The sequence below is a fragment of the Ceratosolen solmsi genome, unplaced genomic scaffold (assembly GCF_000503995.2).
Source record: "Ceratosolen solmsi marchali unplaced genomic scaffold, CerSol_1.0 scaffold30, whole genome shotgun sequence".
NCBI classification, from domain to species: Eukaryota; Metazoa; Arthropoda; class Insecta; order Hymenoptera; family Agaonidae; genus Ceratosolen; species Ceratosolen solmsi.
The window spans coordinates 8,858,577-8,883,071 of NW_011948421.1; the positions used below are offsets into that span (position 1 = coordinate 8,858,577).

General features: G+C 22.3%; 1 protein-coding gene across 1 annotated transcript; it reads left to right on the top strand.

The window, feature by feature from the left end:
* Positions 1-215: 215 nt before the first annotated feature.
* e(y)3 (PHD finger protein enhancer of yellow 3) lies at positions 216-24,254 on the top strand. The gene is made up of 21 exons (XM_011498976.1): positions 216-577; positions 1,095-1,301; positions 1,638-1,706; positions 1,995-2,732; positions 2,814-2,936; positions 3,615-4,162; positions 4,644-5,387; positions 5,571-6,388; positions 10,239-10,692; positions 10,806-11,298; positions 13,039-13,301; positions 14,331-14,742; positions 15,392-15,745; positions 16,204-16,594; positions 17,034-17,153; positions 17,270-17,442; positions 20,053-20,200; positions 20,556-20,762; positions 22,172-22,287; positions 24,072-24,177; positions 24,242-24,254. Exons 1-21 carry the CDS (start codon positions 265-267, stop codon positions 24,252-24,254), a joined length of 6,810 nt encoding a protein of 2,269 aa, XP_011497278.1. The 5' UTR covers positions 216-264.
* Positions 24,255-24,495: the final 241 nt, after the last annotated feature.

A 24,495-nucleotide genomic window follows, 5' to 3' on the forward strand; every position in this document is an offset into this window, starting at 1 on the left:
AGTAAATAATTTAATTTTTAGTAACATATTTTATAAATATAAAATATACCGCACATTTCATTTTGTAAAAGATTATATGGTTCAGAAATTACGATGTCAATTGAATATGAATCAAGAGTCTAGAATCAGAATCCTTAAAGTGTATGCTCATTGAATTAAACAAAATAAATAAAAGATATGAAATAACATCGAATAAAATATCGGAATCAGATTAGTAATTGATATATTAATCAAAATAAATTTTGTTTCTACTGGATAATAATCATGGATATCAACAATATTATTAGTATGCAGTCTGATGCAATGACTGAATCCACATTAGAAAGTGAAATTGATGCGCTATCCAAAATTATTACAGATGCTAAAGATGGTATTAAAAAATTAGAAAACTCTAATGAGGACTTTAAATTAGATGGTGATAACTTAGTTTTTAATGATAACTATATACAATGTGACTCAGTAGAAAAAGATAAGTTATTATTACCTAGTGATAGCTTAAGTATCTTAGGTGCTACTGAAAACATAAATTGTATTCCTATTTCAACTACAAAAAGTAACTTACAACAAATGTCAAATGGTAAGTTTTTTTTATATTTTATAAGTTATAAATTTATCTAAAAAAATTATATTTGTAAATTTAATTCATATCAATACTTATATTATAAAAAAATATGAATTATTAAAAATATGAATAAAATTCAAATAAAATATAAATGTTATAGAATTTAAAGAACACTATTAATTAGTTTTCTTAAATACAATTTTATTGAGGTACATAAAGTTACTAAATTTGTTTAAAAATTGATGTTTATGTTAAAAACATTTATAAAATTTTTGTTCATAAGTTAATATTTTAATTATATTATTCATGTTATGTATTTACATTTATATGTAAATTTCAACAGTTTATTTATACTTGAATATTTATTTTTTAAAAATATTTAAATTTGTTATAAGTTTTATAAATTAATATAAATAGATAATGATCATAAGTTTGTTTTTTTTAGAATCCTTAAAATTAAATACAAATATACAATTAAATAAAAATAAAAATAAACTGCAAGAACAAACACAAAACTTTGAAACTTTTGCAGTATCTTTGGAAAATATAAGCAGTGATATTAAAACTGAAAGTAGATTAGAAACAAAAGCACATAAAATTAATGATAGTTTATCATTGATAAGTGAAGCTTATAATTCACAAGAATCTCAAAGTTCTAAAATTGAATCATTATATAAACTCCAAAATGATGGAATAGAAGAAACATTAGATTTTAATCATGATATATCGGTTTTAAAAAGTATTAATAGTAATGAAGTTAAAACAAATATTTCTACTTTATCTTCTGAATTAAATACAAAAGTTGATACATTAAATAAAAAACCAAATAACATAATTAATGAAAGATCAATACAGTATAAAAGTAATGATGACTCAATAAATATGAAAGAACAAGATGAGTTAATTATTAAGCATATACACCCAGATCATATTGAAAAAAAAATTTGTATTTTAGATACAAACTATCAAATAGAAGAAAATACAAATGATCGAATTTTAAAATTAGATGGATTTAATAAAATAGATGAAAGTAATTTAAATCAGTTATTAATTCAAAGTAATTATTTGGTTACAGAATTAATTACTAATGAAAATGACAGTGAATCAGCAAATAATATCGATAAGATTCCACAAGAAAATAAAGGTAAACAAAAACTGATAAAAAATTATATTCATCGTACAACAGAAACTACCAATAAAATGTGTGTAGAATCAGTGAAAACAGATGTTTCAGTTTTTAAATTAAATACTGTAGAAACTGACAATATAAATACTATAAGTTTATTTAAAAATTTTCATGAAAATAATAAATTCCCATCAGTGGATGATACTTTACCAATAGATGTAAAGAATGAAGATAAAATTAAAAATATAGATGACGATACTAAAGATATAAAAGTAAAAATTACTAATGAAAATTTAATCTCTGCAGATGCAATTGAGGAAAAATCTGTTAAGATATATAAAGATTATAATTTTGATTCAAATGTAAAGTTTTCTATACAAAATGAAACTATTGGTGATTTTGAACTTTCAAAGAATACTAATATAAATTTAACCATTGACAATTCAGAAAAAATTGAAAAAACTGTAACTAATTTAATACAACCCATTAAATCTACTATTGATATAAAGTTCCCAAAAATTATTAATATGTTGGAAAATTCAGAAAGGGCTAATGATTCTAAATTTTTACTTGGATCAAAAATAAAGAGTATTAAAACTTCACATGACAATATTGAAACTTCACAGAATATAACTGTAGAACAATCTAATTGTAAACAAACTTTTAGAAATAATGATGCAGATAACAGCATTAAAGTCTTACAATGCTTAGAATCTATTCAAGATCTACATATTGACCCAAAACTGATCAAATTCACAAAAAAGGATCTGGAACATGAAGCAATTATTCCAACTACAGAAATTAATTTTACGAATGAAATTAAAAATTCTAACAAAACAGAATTACTACTAGAAAGTTTTGTACCTATTGAAAATAACACAAACGTAGGAGAAACAATTTGTAAAAATAACAAAAATAATAAAACAACACAAAACGAAATCAATTTTCTGACAAATTTAGAACCACAAAATAATAAAAATTTAACAATACATACTTATGAAACTGATAAAGATTTATTAGAATTACAAAATATAGATGTTACAAGTATTGAAACTTTAAAAAATAACAAAATTAAACAAATAGATAATAAAGTATTGATTCAACATAATTCTATAACAAATGAAGAACTATCAAATGTTTCCAGAGTAAAAGCATCTAAAAATTTAAATATAAATTTGGGATTCAAGAAATCCACAATATTAGATAAAAGTAATTCAGAAAAAAAAGATTCACGAGAAGTATTAGAAAGTAAAATGAATGTAGAAACTTTTAAAATAGAAAATAAAGAAATTGAAAAAACGATGGGAATTGATTCATCTTTAAAGCCTAATGAACATAATTTAACAGAAACACAATATTTGTGTGCTGAACATATGCAACTAAATAATTCATTGAATGAATTAACTATTAATGAAAATTTCAATGTTTCTAAAGAATCAGCTTTAGAAGTAACTGAAAAACAAAATTTGAAAGAAGTTGTAAATATAAAACATGAGAATCAAATTATGAATACTAATGAATGTTCAGACTCAAATATTCTTATATCAAACATTTTAAATAGAAAAGGTTTAAATTTAAATTTAAATAAATTATTAGAAACGGAAGAAAATATTAATAAAGAAATTATTAATTTTGTTGATATAGAAAATATAAAATTACGTGATAGTGTACTGATACTTGATGATTTAAAAACTGAATTAGTTAATATTAAACAAGAAAATAAAAGAGAATTTGGACCTATAGACAAAAATAAGGATATATTTGAAGAATCTAGTCATTCATCAGCACAAATAGAAAATGATAAATTTATTAATGACCTACAAAATAATTGTATATCAGATCAAATTGAAAGCAATAATATTGTGTTATATAATTTTAAAAAATTTAATGAACAAAATAATGGAAATAATATAGAAGAAAATAAAAAATTAAATAAAAACTACACAGATTCAAGTATGTCTATAAATATTAAAAGCAATGTAAAATTAGAAGTTTTGAAAGAAGATTCAATGCTTTTAGTTAAAAATCAAATCATTGAAAAATTACCTGAAATTTTAGAACTTGAATCTGCTGTGAGATATTTACAGGAATCAGAGAAGAAGGAAATTAAACCAATTAAAGTATTTAAAAATTCGAGTATTAATAAAGAGAATTCTAGTATATTTGTTGCAGTAGAAGATAGTGTGTGTGATAATGTTTCAGAATTAATATCAAATTTGCAAGGAGCAACTGATCCAATAGCAATATCAGAAGCAGAAATTATTTCTGAAGCTGCTAAATTGGAAAATGAACGTAAAGAAAAATTAGAACTAAAAATGCAGTTTAAAAATTTTAGTGAAAAATCATGTGATATAGAAAATGAAAACATAACAGAAATAAACAATACGGCTAATGCAGATAATGTATTGACTTCCGTTGCAGTTAATAAGCAATTGAATATTATATCACAAATTCCAAATAAAGATATATTGAAGGTAATATTCAAAATAATGTTATATTTCTAACTATTGAGTGTTATTACTTGATATTTCAGATTACGCAACTATAAAATGTAAATCATTAATTTTTAATTCTATTATATAAATTTAATATATTTATAAATACGATTTCTTTCAAAGCATGCAAAAAAGTAGAATACAATAAAATTTTTATTATGATTTAACTGAAAATTATATCCTATAAATAAAATTATATAATATAAATCTATTTATTATTTATTTTATAATAAATTTTAATTTTTTTTTTAAATAAAAAATCTTTTGATGTAATCTTCATTTAAATTTAATAAAATATACGGTTTAATATATGATCTATTAAACAAAAACAAAATATTTAGTATTTTAATTATTGTTTTATATACATAAAATATTGCTTGTTTGTTTGTTTAATTTTTCTATATAAAATTTTATGTTTAAAATTTTGACATCTCCATCTAATACTGTTGATAATAATTAGGCTTCAATAATCACAAAAAATAAGTCGACTTCAGAATCCCTAACTGGATCATCAATTCTAGAAGAATGTTACAAAGATCTAGCAACAGTTGAAATTTCCGATGGATTGTCAAAAATTAGTGAGCTACCAAAATCAACTTTACTTATAAATAATGAACCGAAGCAAAGACTAGAATCTCCTGATAGATCAACAAAAGATGGTGAAATTAAAACGAGTGACATAACTAAAAAGGATTTCGATAAGCAGTTCCAACAATATTCAGAGACTGAAAACGTTGGTTCACCACGAATCATTTTGAAAATTGCTAAATCGGCGATAGCTGAATGTTCGGAGCCACGTTCACCTAAGAGTGCAAAGGTTCGTTCTGCTGCTAATTCACCAAATCCAGAAGATAACTCTGGACAGAAACTGGGTAAGATTAAATTAAAACTATCTAGAAGTGGACATCCATCTATCATACCAAACACAGTTAATTACGACGAAACAGCACAATGGCACGCAGATAACACATCATTATCGTCTTTGGGAATGAGAATTAAATTAACAAAATCAATTGATACTACGATATTTGAAAATAAATTCGAGGATGCCCAAAAACTGGAGGAGTTTAAAGAAAAAATATCCCATAAATCTGAAGAAATAAAAAAAACAGAAAGTGCTATTGGTATGAAGATTAAACTGTCCAAATGTGGAGATGCTTCGATAGTGCATCAAGATAATACTACAAAGGATAACGTCATTCAGGTAATACAGATATTTTTTATTTTATTTTCCATTTGTAATAAAAAAAAATTAAGCAAATTTATAGAATATATTTATACATTTTTCATAAATATATTCATAAATATTCTTACTTTTTATAAAATAGGAACACGATTAACTTAGATTAAATTTATATAAACTATAAATTTGGTTCTAATATTTCAGGAAAATTCTGATATAAAAAAACAAGATTCACCCTCAATTGGTATGAAAATTAAACTGTCAAAATTTGGTGATGCCTCTATAATCCAGCAAGATAATACACAATCCATTAATGAACCTGTCTTAAAATCTAAGGATAAAATCGTAGATGACATGCAAGATGATATAAAACGTACAGAGTTGTCTATTGGTATGAAGATTAAGTTATCGAAATCAGGTGATGCCGCAGTTGTAAATAACGACTCTTTGGAATTAGTTAAAGAGTCATTAGAGCCAAAAGAAAAGATCGATGATTCATTAAAACGCATGGATTCATCATTTGGAGTAAAAATTAAGCTGGCTAAAATGAAGGATGGAGGTGCTTCTATTATAACCAGTGAAAGCTCGGAAGAAATAAATGAAAAAATTGAAATTACAGAAATCTCAAAAAAAAAAATTTGTAAAAAGAAAGAAATTTCCGAAACAATTGAAGGAAACAGTGAAATTGATACTTTGAAACAAGATGCATGTAAGATAAAGATATCAAAACTAATGAATAATGAAAATAATATAGTATTATCTGAGCCAGTTGATGAAATTGCAAAAACCAGTGTTGGAATGAAAATTAAATTATCTAAAACTGGTGATGCTTCGGTTATGCAGATAAAAAATGAAGATACATTTGTTGAAACTGCAAATAAAATAGGGGATCAGTTTATCGGTATGAAGATTAAGTTTTCCAAAAGTGGTGATTCTACACTTATTCATTCACAAAGATCTATAGAAGCAGAAGATTTATTATATTGCATTAAAACTAAGCATTCAAAAAATAAAGATCCAGAGTAAGTTGACCAATACACATTTAAATCATACTGTATTCATTAGCAAAATCAAAAATATGTTTAATCTCTACTCCATATTAATTATACAGCAATTAAAAATGTATAATGCTTTTATTATTTAATTGCTCAAATCAATTAATACAAGCAATAAATAGAAATACAAGTATTAGATGTATGAGCACAGTTATTAATTTCTCATTGTACTCAGGATGTTTTGTACTTAATAATTTCAATGTATAGTACAACAGTAGATTATTTTGATAAATACCCTTTTTTTATTTAAGATGTTTTCTATTTATGAGATTTATAAAACTAACAAATTTTTGTACATTGTAAAACCTGACAAATCGTTGAATTTTTCGACATACATCGTTTCAGTCTATATAGTTTCTAGTTTGCACTCTATTAGTTCGTAACTAACCATATATAAGAAATAATCATATATATATCATTTTTATAACACTTTGAACATTGAATAATTTCTCAAAACTTCGTGTAATTCATTTACAGAGAAGCGATTAAAATATTATCTATGCACGTTTATTGCAACACAAACATTACATTTTTCATTATTTTATTTTTTTTTATTACTAATCGATAAGCTTTAGAACATACTAATTTTTGTAGTTAACGGTGTATTTTATGAATTGAATATTATTATATGATCAATAATTTTATATTTAATTTCTAGTGACAATTTTAATAATGTTCCACGTTTAAATTAATATGTTTATCGTTCATTCATACAATAATTTTCCGTGTTTTTGTATTGAATAAGTTGAAAATCATTCAGATTAATCTGAAAATCGAGTATATGTTTTTAAATAGATAGATTTTTTATATTAAATATCATAATACATTTTCTAATTCGAATGCCGTTAGACAAAATTATTTTTTATAGGAAATTATAATGTAACAAATGATATTTTATTAGTATCCTGGACATGAATTTTTTTATTAAACTGCGTACCGCAAATAAAATTTTTGTCTTCTGAATTATTTAGAGTGATAAATTTTAGCTCTAATGATTTATATTTGGCTCATAGTTAATAATTTTTTTCATATTTCTTATTATTTATTTAATTAAAAATCATTATAGGGTTATATTCGTAGGATTGATATAGAATTATATTTTCGATTATTTTGTTAATTTTTAAATATAAAATATAAAATTTCTGTATCGCTTACGTGTATACAAAATCCGGATGTTTAGTTTGATTATTTGACATATTTATAACACATGTTTTTTGCTTCTAAAGTAATTAAAAAATATCTTTAAATACATAAATTTAATTAAACTGCAAACATTTTTTTTCAAAAAATTATTAATTTAGTTTTTATTTTTTAAATCATGACATAATAAATTTTTTAAGATATTTATCTAACTTATTAACTTGTAGTTTATTTCAAGAGTAAAGAATTTTCAATTAGACAACAGATGTTTATTATACTTTTGTGAAATTTCATTTTACAAGTACAATGTTTAAGTATCATGACAAAGTATTTTATTAGTTTAGAATTTCATCTTTTTGTGTGCTAGCTTTGTGTATGTCTCCTTTGTTTCTTAATTAAATTGTATATTTTTGAATAAAGAAATAATCGAAAAGTTTTTCCTGAATGTAACAGACAATGTTTCAAGAGTAAAGTTTGAAGAATGTGGTGCCAATGATTATTTAAGCAATATTTTCCTAACTGAATAGGTGATTGTTTAATTCAATATACATACTGTATTAACAGTGAAAAAACACCTTAATTGCAGTATATTTTTCTTATCTAAAAGTCCATATCAATTTTAGCTTTTCATTGATGGTGGTCACCTTAGCTTTCGTCCATAAATTTGTTAAAGTATTCTTAAAAAAAAGTTATGTATTCAGTATAATTAATCTGAAAATGTTTGAATCATAATAAATGTATAAACAATAATTTATCCTAATAAATAAAAAGATATTAATATATAGCTAAGTAAGGTTCTATGCCAAAGTAGGAAACGTACTCGTATCTAAACAAACTTTTCAAGTACGTGATGTAAACATTTCTATACCAAGATCTTTATAGTTTTATTTTCATAAAATCCAATTATTTAATATATTAAACAAAAAACTTTATGATTAATTGTAAATTATATGTAAGATAACATCAATAATCGCTTATGTCTTAACAGGAATGTTCAAATGAATACTTTAACTTTTAAACATTTTTCAATTAACTTTTTAACAGTATGAGTTTTACAAACCTTTTTAATGGCGCATCTTCTAGAATTAATTCAATTATCAAAGTTATACAAAATAATTAAATATATAATTATATATACACCCGCGCATATATCAACTTAATTATTCATTGTTAGTTTTCTCGCTACTGTACTAGCAACGAATTGTAATTACATTATAAATTAGTAAAATACATGCACAGGAGAATGCAATTCATATGAAAATTAAAATCAATCAATTTCTTACAAAAGAATTTGGTCTTCTATAATAAAATTTATTGCATTTTGTAGTTGGCTATATTGTAAATTTATAACCATTGTAAGACAGTAATTGATAACGATATTACTGATTAATATCTATTATTTGATATTATTTTTTAGGTGCCAAAATAAACAATTTAGTTACATAAAAATGTATAAAATAATTCAAATTAATTATAATTATTTTTATATGTAAATCTTAGTTTGATTGTGTTTTAAATTACAATTTTCAAAGTAATATGTTATTTAAAAAACTTGTACAGTATTGAAGATGTATTTAATTCTGAAGAACTGTAAATTAAAAATTACAAAATTTCAAAAACTTAACGTATTGTATTTACTGTAAATTATGTATGACTAATCTTTTTTTGTTTCAAAAAAGAATATTAATAGTATGTTAAAAATGATGTTATTATCAAGTAAAAATGAAATATATAATTAATTATATTCTCATGGCCATGCAGAGGCTGTTAAATTGCATCTTATTTTTATTCATTAAATATATACTAAAGTATTTCTAAATAAAACTTGAAAGTTATAAAATAGATACAAATGTGAGAGTACTGGACGTAATCAAAAGATATTTATATCGGATTTCATTTTATAATCTATTCGGATTAAATTAAAATTGTATGGGTAAATTAATGATATATTGGGTAATTAAGTAGCTAGAATGAAAAAAATATTAAAGGCAACTATCATTTGCAAGTAAAATTAAATGTAATAATTAATTTAAAATAAATGTTTCGAAATGTTGAGTATAATAGATATTTTTTAATTACACTTTGTTTATGTTACAGATTTGTTGGATTATCGTATTTTGAGATTAAACAAATAAATATAATTTAAAGGTTCTATTATATAATATAAATAATTTTTTAATTACTTATCAAAATCATGGTTACACAACTTTCTTATCAGCCGAAAAAAATTAAATTTCAGTAATAGTTAGTTTAATTTCATATAGAAAAACTGTTCTGAATTTTAAATCTTTTATTTCATTAAAATATAATAGTTATATATAGACCGATACAAAATTATTTAGTCGATTCTGAACTTCAATTAAAAACAGTTTAGTATTTTTTCCATGCATTAGATTTAAATATTTGAAAAATTTTTAAATTAAAGATTAATAATTGTGAAAATCATTATTAAGTTGATATGTTTTCAACTATATCCAATTAGAAAAATTATGTTTATTACATAATCAACGTATGTATTTTACGTTTGAGTTTTACATTATCAGCTGTTAATAAAAAAAAATAAATAAACATTTTGAATATTCAAAATTTGCAACATTTATATATATTTGTTTCAATAGTTTAAATTCTATGTTGTATCTAGGCCTCTAATATATATATTATCTTAATTTTAATTTAGTTCTGTATATCAATTAAAGTCTAAAGATGATTCGAACTTGGAAATGAAAATTAAACTGCCAAAAATGAGTCATTCAAATATAATTACAACTAATGATATTAACGAAGAACCACACATTAATATTTCTCAAGCTTATTGCTCAAAACAAAAAGATTCTAATGATCTGATGTTCAAAGAATCAAAGGTAATTGAATCGATAAAGAATCAGTCGATCGAAAATGCAATGATTGATTTACACAACAAACGTAAGGAAATCACTTTAGCTCCTATTGAGGTAAAAAAATTGAAGATAGAAAGCAATTTTAAACAAATGATACCTGACGTTACTATTCAACCTATTGTACCCGGAATAATAAAAGAACAATCGCAACAAAAATTACTTTTGGAATCTAATAGCGGAACCATTAGTCAACAACAAATGAATGTAATTAATCGAGAAATCAGCATTACACAGGTATTACAGAAGTATTTAATATAGAAAAGGCTATTTTTTAATTTTTTAGTACTTGTATTAAAATACAATAAAATACTCAAATACATACTCTCATCCAACTTAAATTTTTATAGATTTGTTCTTTGTCAACGAATGATGCAATATTAGGCGAACGATTAAAAAGTACTCTCAATGTCCAAAATCGGCCTTTGATTTCATCACCTCTAAATTCTGATTGTGAAATTATTGAACCACAGCCTGAATTAATAATTGTTAATGAAAACTCGAATTCGAGTCAGGATATCATGATAATTGATGAGGTACTATCCGCTAAGTCAGTGATGAAAATGCCCAAGAAGCGTGGTCGTCCACGTCGTAATACCACTGTTGTTACCGCGGATGCGATTGGTATGTCTAACTTTCAAGAATTAGAGCTTCAACGAGATCCACTAAGTCTAGAACAGCTACCGATACCGATAATGCTACCGACGGCTATGACGATGTTACAGCAGCAGATACAACCACAAATTGGTATAAACAAGTCAGAAGGAATGGGAACAGAAAGACCTAGAAGGACTTGCAGAAGTCAAAAGAGTTATGCTCCTCCAAAGAGAGGTAGAGGACGAGGTAAATAAATTTTATTAATTATAATTCTTAATATTACAGAAGCATTGAAATGACATACAATTATTTTATACTAGAAAATTATCATTAATTTTATAAATATTTGACAGACTATTGAATTATTTTTTACATTGCATATTACATTAAATGTTTTTGAATTAGTCTTTTAAAATGCTATCTTATTTATAAATAATTACAAAAATTAAAAATAATTAGACTAAATTCAATTGAATTAATTTTATATAAGTTACAAGTTTGTAATATCAATAATCAAAACTTGAAAATTGTCTTTAGAGAATTAATTTATGTTAAGTACAATATTTAAATTATACTCATCATTCGTATTAACAATGAATTATGTGCTATAATCATTGCCATTTTTGTTATTATTTCTTTATATAAAGTAACATTTTTAATAGTATATATAATTAGTAAATACAAAGAATCATTTTTAAATGTATAAATAATATATATTTAATATTACTACTATTGATCATAATAAAAAATTATATTATAAATATATATATATTATACTAAATAAATATATTAATTTTTAAAGTAAGAAAATATGTCTTACAAAGATTTGTAAAAATTATATTTATTTATTATATTTAATATGAAATATTGTAGTATTTCTTTTGATTATGAAATTTTTTCTTATTCAAAAACTATGATAACATTTTATAACTTTCTACAAATCCATTCATAAATAATTGTGTGATTCAATATAAAAAATATGAACAAAATATTTAAAATGTAATATTGATGTTTAACATTATTTATTAAAATTCGTCAATAGATGTCAATGTTTAAACTTAATAATTGTATGTTTATATATTATCAGATTTTTTTAATCGATATAAATTTGTATCTAAAGTATATGTATAATCTATCTAGAGTAGAAATCAGTTTTTAAAGACCATATATAAATTTTTAGTATACATCGAAATATTTACATAAATACACAGTTTGTGATTTAAATTATTTAATTTTCAATATTTTATTTATATTCATATTTCTATTTTCAAAAAATGCAATTAAAAAAAAGTATTATATACTAGTTTTATAACAATCTACACAATTATAGACGTATATTTATAGTTAATAACTTGTATAGTAGTTTATGAAACGTATTAAAAATTTAAAAATTTCATAATAAAATTAATAAATATTTTTATTAATCTATTCGTTTGTCACTAGCAAAAATTGAAATAAAATTAAAAAGTTACTATAAAACTTAATCTTTCATTTGCAATAAAGCTAATTTATTATTATCAATCTTCAAAATATTTCTGATATGTATATAGATTGTCTCATAATTAAAATTTCTAATTATAAAATATCCTACATACTTATTATTTTTAAACTTTTAAATTTGAATGTAGATTTATTAAAAGCCATAAATAAAAATTAAAACTATTTCATACATTATTGATTGTGTTTTATTTTAACCCAAAAATGTAGTAAATGCTGATTTTTCTCAATTTTATAGTTTATTAAAACATATACTTCTTATCATATTTTTAATATACATTAAACAAATGTTTATTTAACCGAGATAGATAGTTTCTTTCCAATAAATAAAAATTATATTCTTATATACGTAATAAAAATGATATATGTAATAAAATTATAAGTTTCACTTTATTTTATGAAGGATATATTAATATAAATAGATCAAACTTCCTTTAGTAAATAGAAAGGAAAAGGACAGCTTATTTTAATTTTTTTGTATCTGTATAGGTCGTGGAAAACGAAAGAATGAGGCAATAGACATACCGCTGAAGAAGCAACGAATTACACAAGACTTAACGGCTATCGAAAAAGCAACCACCACTACTATTGCTATAGACAACTTTTCTGTTGAACTTAATAGTAATATAAGTAACTCGCCAGAGTTTTTTAAAACCTTGAACGAACCTATACTTGAAAAAGTTAACAAACAATTGAAAGAAGTCGAAATCTTAGAAACATCGAAAAGTGTTTCAGCATCATTCATATGCAAGGTATTTGAAATTTTTTCTGATAATTTTATTGTTATCTACAATTCTAAATTTGCCGAATTGATTTTTTTTTATTTTTATTTTTTCATTATACTACATACAACCAATTATAATTAAATATGTTTTAAGATATTACAGTAGGTGATATTTTTGATGATGTAAAATTTCTCATTTATTTTGCACAAGCGCCAATAATTATTTTTATATTGTCATTCATATTTATTCTTAAAATTAATATTTTTATAATTTGTTGTAAATGAAATATTTATTGAATATTTCAATATTTAGCACATTTTTAATACAAATTATAGGTTGTAACATAATTGTATATTGTGTGACTCCGATTGAGTTTCAAGTTAGATAAATAAATTTAATTTCTACATGATTATCTGGAGTTTGTATGTGAAAATATTTAATAAAACAATTATTTGATACAAAATACAGTTTGTTTTTATTAAATATTCAATTTTTATAAAAAAATATGCTTTATAGCATAAATTTATAAAATGTATCCTAAAAAAAGAAATAAAAATATATTGGCACTATAACATGATCTATTTTAGATCAGTGTAGTATATATTTATATTTCATAATTATCTATAAGTATCGATTTTTTATGAGCAGTATTTTACTCTCTCCATTGGAGGGACAGGTGTTCAGGTTTTCGTCTAATTTAAATAATTGAAAATAACTAAAATTTTAATTTCAATGTTCAGACCCTAATTAAATTGTACATATTGCATCTCAAATTAATAATTATCTGTATTATCACGTTTAGACAAAGTTAATTAAAGTATAACAGACACTTTCAATTTTAATACTTTGAGGTGAGATCTTATTTATTTTTTTTATATGTCGCAATATTCGAAGAGTAAATAATAATTAAGTATCTTCCTTTTAATAACTGTAATTAAGAACTATTCATAAAATCCTAATATATTTATTTATTTATACTGATAAAGTTTTAATAACTAAATTTATTATACAATTAATTTTAACTATATAATAAAATAATTTTAAATTTATTTATAGCAAAAAGTACACGAAGAAGTACAAAAAAGAATGAATAATGTAATAGATACAGCTAGAGTAAACACATCTACTCTTAACACAAAAGCAACAACTGATATGTTATCAGTAGCTCAAAATAAAGATAATAAAGAAGAATCTCCGAATACATTGGAAATCATTGTTATAAAAGTTACAGAGAATGCAAAAGAATCTGAGATCATCAGAGAACATGCTGAAATGGTAGATCATAAGGATTCACTTACAACCCAAGAATATCAAAATTGGTTAACTCCACCAATTAAAAAAGTATCAAATGAGTGTGGAACGAGAAATGAATCCATTTCCACGATAACTGTTATTGATGAAGAAACTAGAATGAGCGCTGAATCAGGTTCTAGATCTCAGACACCCGCACGCAATATCGCCGTTCCAGGTCTTTTTTACTTGATCTTATTTTAATTTTTTGACTAGCTTTTAAACTAATTGAAATTGTTTTAATAAAATTTTACCTTTTATTTGTAACATTAAAAAAATGATTAAAAAAATACGTAATGAAACTAAAGTATCGATAGTAAATAATTGATTGTATTTTTATTATTAAACATTTTTGTAAAATTATTTTTTAATTTTTTATAAGAATATGAATAATTGACATTTTTTAGAGACTACCAAATCAATTAAAGTTAAAATGAGGTATAAATAATTTCTATTCAAAAAGTTAAAATAGTAAATATAACTTAAAAACCAATATATATATAATTATAATTAAAGAACTGGATAATGTAAAATATAAATAATTTTAATAATAATATTTATATAATTTTTCATTGAGTAAACTAACATATCCTTGAGTATAGTAATACGCATTGACAAATCTCCATCGGTCACGATACAAAATACAAGTCTGGATGATTTATCAATCTCAGTACATTTTCAGATATAAATCGTTTGTCATATAAACTTTAAAAAATATATATTTATTCTTTCTCATCATGTGATTATATACTAATTAATATATAAGAAATTAATAGAAAAAAAATGATATAAGACAATATTTTTAAAAACCATAAATATGTTTGTAGGAACTACAGAAACTCTCGTAAATGAAGAATCACAAGGTAGCGTGTTAAGTACAGCAACAACTGAATCAGAAAAAGTAAAGGTAAAGAATCGTCGGATGGAAATAAGTTTTGATCCAGACGAGGGTCCATTCACAGTAGAGAAGATCGCCGAATATGAATGGCCACTAGAAAAGAAAGATGAAAGACCTGCTGGACGCGGTGAAACTTTCATGATACAAGAGCAAATATCACAATATTTAGGCGTTAAAAGTTTTAAAAGAAAGTATCCTGATCTGAAAAGACGAATGGTGGATATGGAAGAGAGGAATTTCTTAAGAGAGAATGGCCTCGTCAGCGAGTCAATGTGTGATATGGGTAATTTAACATTTGATTTAACAACTATTTTTCAATGAATTAATTTATATAAGACATAATGATTTATAAAACTTTAGTTATGTTGATTTTCAAATTTATATAAAAAAATGTTCATAGTTTAATAACAAAGAAATAAAATTGATATTTACAGGTGGTATAAAAATCTTACAATTTTACATTAATCAGTATATATTATATATATTTATTCCAAAAAATAATTAATTTAAACATATTATATATGTATGTATGTATGTATATATATAGATATATTAATAATTAGCTATGAGACTTATTATTGTAATTAATTATTCATTTATTATAAATGTGTGCTAAATAAAAACGCATACTTATATTTTTATTATTTAAATATTCTTTATAATATAAGGTTAACATATAATACTGAATTAACGTAATCGATTAATTAAATAAAAGAATTCCTTCAATTTTAATTTATTTAGGTTTGACAGCTGTTAGCAGCTCGGAAGTATTAGATATCATGTGTAGCGACTTTCAGGAACAGTATGAGGAATATAGAAAACATATGCGTGAAAAAGCAGCAAAAGAGCATTCAAAGAAGCAAAAAGAACTTTCAGCAGCAGCAAACGCTGAGCGGAATAGAATAGATTTAGCCGAGATGGCAATGCAATCGGCGCTTTCGTGGAATACGTGTTTGAATAAAGCGCGTCAAGATTCACGTAAATGTAGCTTAGATCTACAAACATTCACCGTTCATATGCCCAAGCGATCTATCAAATTAGATTCAGCTAAGAGTGTCAGCCATTATCCAGTGGCTCTCATACCAGGACAGTACACAGATTTCTATAGGGACTATACACCTGCTGAGCTCAGGTATTAATGTAGAGTTTCATTTTTAATTCTAATTCTTTATTTGAAGTAGTTCATTTTAAATTAAAGAAATATCATTTATAAATAAATATAAACTATAAATATTGTTATATATATATATATATATATATATATTTAAATATTTTTTTCTATAATTTGCTTCTGTTTATTTCAAGTTTTTACATTAATGTTTAAAATAAAGCATGTATTTAAATAGGAAATATTTCATCCTTGCATGTATTATTAATCATATAATCATATTTAAAATTAGATATTATGTATACTATTTCAAAGCATTTGAAACATTTTTTCACCAAATGAGATATAATATATTTAAAATTAAAATTTACTATTAAATTATTATTTACAATTTGATTATGTTGTTTATTTCAATATTTATAAAACATTTTAATCTTGGAGTTAATAACATTTTTATTAAAAGATACTATCCATTGAATACGGTATTATATGGTCCAATGCGTCCGAATGAAAGAAAGTTTGACAGTCAATCTGAGGGATCACAAAGTGATAGCGACAGCGATTCATCTTCTGATGATTCCAGGTATATTAATCATTTTCAATAAATTTTATAAGAAATTGAAACAATGATAATTATTTATTAATTCTTTATGAATCCAATGAAAGTGCTATTGAGACCTTTTTCATAATTTTGCATAGCTCATCCTCAAGCGAGGGCACTCAAGATACTGAAGGCTCTCAATCAACAATGGATGAAGTTGATATGGACTTGACTCTTCAAACAGATATCAAATGCAAAATGTGTCTTAACAACTTTAACAAAAATAATCGGCCTGAAGTGCTCATACAATGTGGAACATGTAGTGGAAATGGTCAGTTTCTTAAGGTCGTAAGTTTTGTAACGTCATTATAGAATTAAAAAATTTATTAAATTTGTATTTCTTGTTTGCTTAATAATTGTAGAGTTGATATATAATTGATTTTAAACTAAAAAACATTTATCAATTAATCCAAATAATCAGAAACAACTAGCCATCTATATAATATAGTGTGCCCTGCACTCGATGGACAAAATAATCAATATTCAACGGTATTTAGGATATATTTTATTTTAGCAGCATTTTTAGATGTAACTAAATTTTTAGTATACGTTTGAAATATTTATCTGTTTATTCACCTTTGCGTAAATTATGAAATACTTTAAATATTATATAGGAAAATGTATTTGATGGTGAACAAACGAATTATTTCTATTCATTTAATATATATTTTATATATATTACGAAAGTAATATAATTATTTAAATAAAAATCAAAAACTATTCAATAAAAATGATATCTTCATTTAAAATTTAATTACTGCACAAAAAGCAATAAAAGTGAGACAATGCATAATTTTCTAACGGAGCCATGATGGAAAATGGTTCATACATTGTTAAAAATTAAAATTGTCAACTGGAAATTGTGATAATATTGAATGAAATGATATATTGGCTAACTCTATGTTTTACATTTGAGTACCATTTAGAAAGTTGTTATTTGTAAAATCTATAAATTTTATATAATATTTACCAAGGTTGCTAATTGCAATAGAATTATAATTTAGAATAATGACTTGTAAATTATATAAACTCCAAATTTCCAACTACTGCACATTGATTGATTAATGTTTTAAAATTAATCAGAAGATGAATTAAAAAATGTATTAGGAATTAGTTTGAATAATATATTTGGACTTTTTAAGATCAACTGATTTTTTAACATATGATAAAACAAAACATCATTTGCAAAAAGTAAAAATAGCTGATGTAGAGACAAAGAAAATTCGTTAAAATGATAAGGAAATTACTTCACACGTCTGATGATAGATTATGAAGAAAATTTGATTTTATCTCTTTTTAATAATGTATGAATTTTAAAAAAGAAAATAGAAAATGGTATTGAAACTAATAAAATGAAATTGAACTTATCAGTGTCATACAATATTGTAAAATATTAAATATATTTTATATTAAATTTGAAGATTCTAAAATGTTTAAGGATACAAAATTTATACAAATTTTATAACCAATAAAAAAATTATTTATATTACAAAAAAATACGCATTCATCTTTAAAATTTAAAAAAACAAGATTTTGAAGGCAAATAATATCTAACAATCAATTTTAGTAATGAATATTTTATTAATTATATCCAAGCGATTTATTAAAATAGTTTTTTGTGGGTAAAGTAAATAAATAAAATTGGAAAACATTTTCTAAATTATCAATATAAAAATTTTAATATGAAAAAAGACTGACAAAAATTCATGGAGTTTGTGGTAAAAAAAAAACCATTTATGACTTAAATATTGCTATAAATTAACACTTTTACAAGAAGCTTGTGAAGTATTAAATTAATTTATAAGAAATTGAGCTACAATATCTTTTTGGATTTTTTTTTAAAGAAATATTAAAATCAATTTGTTATAAAAAATATGTTATAGAAATTACTTCAATTATTAATTTATTATCAAGATTTTTAAAGTTTTAGACTTTATTAGACACATAACAATGTAACCAATCAACAAAGGTAAATAACAAATTTATTTATAGGTTTACAGTTATTTGAAACATTCAATTCTATGTATCTATATGCAATCTAAGTATGTATCAATCAGTCACTATTCATATTCAGAACTAGTTTTTGTTTTAGGTCCAAATTTGAATGTGATACACTACCAGTTTCAGAATACCTGATGGAGATCATCGCCATAAAACTAAAACATTACCAGTTTGATAAAGAATATTTTATAAAATAAAGAAAAGTCCATATAAAATGAAAATATGTCCATTTTCTTTTATTGTTTCGTAAAAAAATATTACAAAATTAGATTTACTATTATTAAAGTAACATTAACCCTTATTTTTATACCTTAATAACGTACATAAATTAATTATTTGGTAGTTCAAAACTGTTTTTATATAAAATTATTTTTTAATTAAAGCACTTGTATGGTAAATAACATTAGGATAAGAATGTATGTAAGTTTGTTTCATATAATATGAATTACATAAAAAAACTTATGAATACATGATAAAAATTACATAAATAATTCAATTAAAAAAAATAAAATTAAAATATATACATCTATAAAATTGTAGTTAATTATTTAAATTTGATAATTCCAATATTCAATAATAGATACATTATTACTTACTGTCCAATTCTTTAAATTAAATTTTAAAATAGAATCAAATAATATAATTTCTGTTTATTCTTATTGTACTCTTATTTTGTTCAAAATTGTTAATACCATAATATAGGAATGTACTAATTTACAAATAAAAATTACATATGCCTTTGAAATGATAATGTTTTTATTATTGTTATATTAAAAAGAATCTATATTAGTAATATAATTTATATTTTTGTTTGTCAATATATTTTTATTGATTTATAATATTTTATAACTTATATTTTAAAAATATACATCTCTTGTAGTTCATCCTTCGTGTATAGATTTAACGATAGACATGGTACCCCATATTCGAGCGTATGCCTGGCAATGCACAGACTGCAAAACTTGCGCTCAATGCCATGATCCTGCTGATGAAGATAAGATGCTTTTCTGTGATATGTGCGATAGAGGGTATGATTTCATTTAACATTAATGACTGACTATAAAATTTGAAAGTACATTTAAATATATGTTTAATTAATTTTATATTACAAAGATATAAAACTTTCATTTAATATAAAAAATTCTGTTTACTTCCAATCTGTAAGCTAAGATATATTATAATGATTAGTAATAAAGTTATAATTGATTTATTTTAATCATAATTTTGTTTTGATAATTGTTTAATATAAATATTTAAAAAAATTTTAGATATTGAAAGATTAAATGTATTCATTAGATAATGGAAAAAAATAAGAACAGATATAAAAATTAATTTCTATATTAATTAAATTGACAGGCTAAGAGATAAAGATTGATTTTTTAGGTATCATATTTATTGCGTGGGCTTAAGAAGGGTTCCACAGGGCAGGTGGCATTGTCAAGAATGCGCAGTCTGTGCAAATTGCGGATCTAAGGAACCAGGTGGTCCGAATTCTGACAGAAATAGTGTTGCACAGTGGCAACATGAATACAAAAAAGGCGAAAAAAATATGAGAGTATACGTTTCTACTTTTTGCGTACCATGTTCAAAGTAAGTATTAATTTCGTTATTTGTATATTTTATTTAATATGCTATTTGAATTGAGTAGGCCTTTCAAGTAAAATTATTTCATACTATTTTTTATAATTAATTTTTCGATTCTATTTAAATAAATAAACATAAAAAAAGATTTTTATTAAATTATAGAAGTCGTTGAAATATATGTATAGAAAGATCAATTTTAAAAACTATATAAAAAATATTTTACAAAATAAATTCTAATATTTATGTTGGTTTTAATTTTTATAATTTTTATATAGCAAGCAAATGATTTTTTTAAGTTCATTTCTAACATTAATATTTAACATTTGATTTTCTATTAATTTATTAATTCGATCATTATTATGAAATCAAGAAATTCTTTATTTGTAAAATGACTGATTTTAATTCAATATTTTAATAGCGAAAATATAAAATGTATTTCTAATCATATAATTAATATCTTCTTCTAAATAGATTTGCATTAATAAACAAAAAGTATTTCTTACTAACGGAATTACAATACAAAAGATATTTCAAATAACGTTTATTTATTAATTGTTAACTTGATATATTTTATTTTAATAGATGATAAAAATTGAAACTTTTTTCTATTTCTATATTAGGAAGTGCATAACAAAATTGAATAAATATAATTTCTAATTATATTATTTATTATTTTTAGAAGATGAAGTTTTTATATTTTTCAAGATATCTATTGATAGCATTAATTTTATCATATATTAAAATTATATCTATGTGAATAAATATTGGAAAGATATATTAAAGTAAATAAATAAATTAAAAGAAAATTCTGAAATCCTAAAATTAAATTATTTACATAGACGACCAATTTTATATTTCTTACATGAAAAATAATGTGGTTTAAATATTAATATCTTGTAATATCCTGTACTTAAATATTTACATATATTTTGGAAATAACATAAAATATAATAATCTATGAAACGCAATATATTTATTTATTCTAAATTATTAACTTTTGAAGTATGTTAAAATTAAAATTATTTATATAAGATGCTACATAATATTTATTTATAATTATTAGCATTATTTTTTAATATATATTTTATCCATTGATAAGTGGTCAACATTTTTTTATTTATTGTAACATTTCTGTAATTTATTAAATATATCTAATACGTATATTAATAAAAAAATAAACCCTTATTTAACAAAAATACTTAAATGTTTATTATCACTCAATAATTCACCATAATAATTGATTTATCATACACAATTCTAATTAATATTCATTAAATAGTTTTGTTTTAAAAAACTATGTAATTATTGTAAACAAAAATTATTTTTAAATTATGGAAGGTGATATATATATGTATATATATATATATATATATATACACTGTACTAACCCATAAACTCATTTTCACCATGACAAGGTTGTGGCGAAAAGGTCGCTATTGTCCGCACTGCAGTCGCTGTCATAATGCTCCGAGGCTCGACCTGGAAGCTAATCTAGTTCATTGCGGAGCGTGTGATAAATACCTACACCTTGGTAAAACTCTTGTCAATCATGACTTTTCAATAAGCTTCTTGTTTTTAGTTGCACATATTCTTATTGCGCTGGAATCTCATAATTATACTTCATTGAATTTATTGTTGAAAAACAAGAATTATTTTCATTTTCGATAATTAACTACAATTAATAAATTATTAGCGAAAATTACATTTGATTCATGACTATTATTATTAAATTAAATTTTGTACATACTTAGCATATATATTTAAATATCATTATATATTATATATTTAAATATTAAGTTAAATATATATTTCAAATAAATATAAACATATTATAAAATGATGACTATAAATGTTCTTAATAATATATAATAGCAATTACTAATGAATTAATATTCTACATTAATAATTTTCTAATTTGAGAGGGTGTTAAATAAAGTTAATTTAACTTTAAATATTTCAAAATGTGATTATGTACTTTTTATTTTTCAATTAAATTCATTTATCTTAATTTTGAATAATAAATTTAAAGCTCAGAAGACAAACGGGAAATTGTCTGAAAAAAATAATTTTTTTTTATTAAAACTTGTTCTAATAATAAAATTATTAAATAAAATATTAAATAAAATCAAATTATTTTTTATTTAATATAACATATATATAACGTAAATAAAGTAATAACTTGACATGAAAATTGTTGAAATATCTATTACTTAATTTATCCAATAATTAATGAATAATACTCGTTATTCTTATAAATACTTGTATAGGCCATTATGACATTTACTTAAAATTAAAAAATCTCTTGTTATTGCAATATTGATAGAAAATATATATAATATTATATTAATAATTTTTTATTATATTTCAATAACTGTTTGTTTGGTATGTCGAGTTTATTTAAAAGTATATTTAAAATAAAATTTACATTTACATAGCTACATCTACATAGCTCAACACAGAAAAACCAAATCCAAATAATTTCTTAGAAAATAAATGGTTGTAAATATTTCATTAAAATTTTATATTCGAAAAAAACATAGACAGAAAATATAAAAGACAAAAATAATGACATTTTTCATTTACTGTAATAAATATAGAATATTTCAAAAAATTTAGTATTCAATTTTTAAATAAAACGATGGTAACAAATTGTTATACTTTATTTTTGTGCAAGAATAGTATATTGATGTACTTTGTTTTAACAAGAATTAGTATTTATAACTATTTATAAATATCAGTAGAATATATTATTAAAATATAATTATGAAAAACTACATGAAAATTTGTTTAAAAAAAATATACATGCTTTTATACAAATTTTAATTTTTTCGTATATATATTTAAAAATTTGTATGTATCCATAGTAACTTTTGGTAACTTGCTCTTTAATGCATTTAGCTGCATCATGAAGTTTTATTATACCTAATATGTAAACAAACGTCTGTGTATGCACACGTACAACATATGTATGCATATTACTTTTAGAAAAATATTCTTTTTTAAATTTTATTATATTATTTATACATAAATAAAATTATCGATATTTCTCAAAGTTTGTTAATCAGTTATTCGATTAGTTGAAAAGGTTCACGTTCACACTATATAAAATTAAATGTTTTAATTTTTCTAAAAAGGCATCTTTAATATACTCAGTTATTAAATAGTTATTATGTATTAGAAAAAATTAAAAATGTTAACATATATTATGTCTCTTAATATTTATTTATATGTAAATATAAATATCACTGATTGTTGGTATATAATTTACAAAATTGAAATAAGATTACCAATCATAATTTTCTTCAATTTTTTCAGATTGCGTGGAAACCAAGGGACAGATAATTGATAAGCAACGTTATTATTGTGAATTTTGTTCTCCAAATATTCAACAATTAGCCAAATCATTAATATCTAAAATATTCAAGACATAATCATTTTTGATATTTAAAATTATAAAACAATTTTAAATTATTTAAACATCAGAGACAATGGTATTGATCTGTGTATTTTTCAACAAAAGCGAATAAAAAATATAATACAAGTGTAATAAACATTGATATTTGGATGACAGATTTTTTTTAGAAGCAACTTGAATGAATATCTGAAATATTTTTTTGTGATAAACTTAATTTTAATATCAAAATTATATGAAATATTGTATAATCATTATGTGCATTAAGATAAGAAAAATAAAAAAAATATATATCTAAAGAATTTGGCGTTAAATAATCCTTCTATT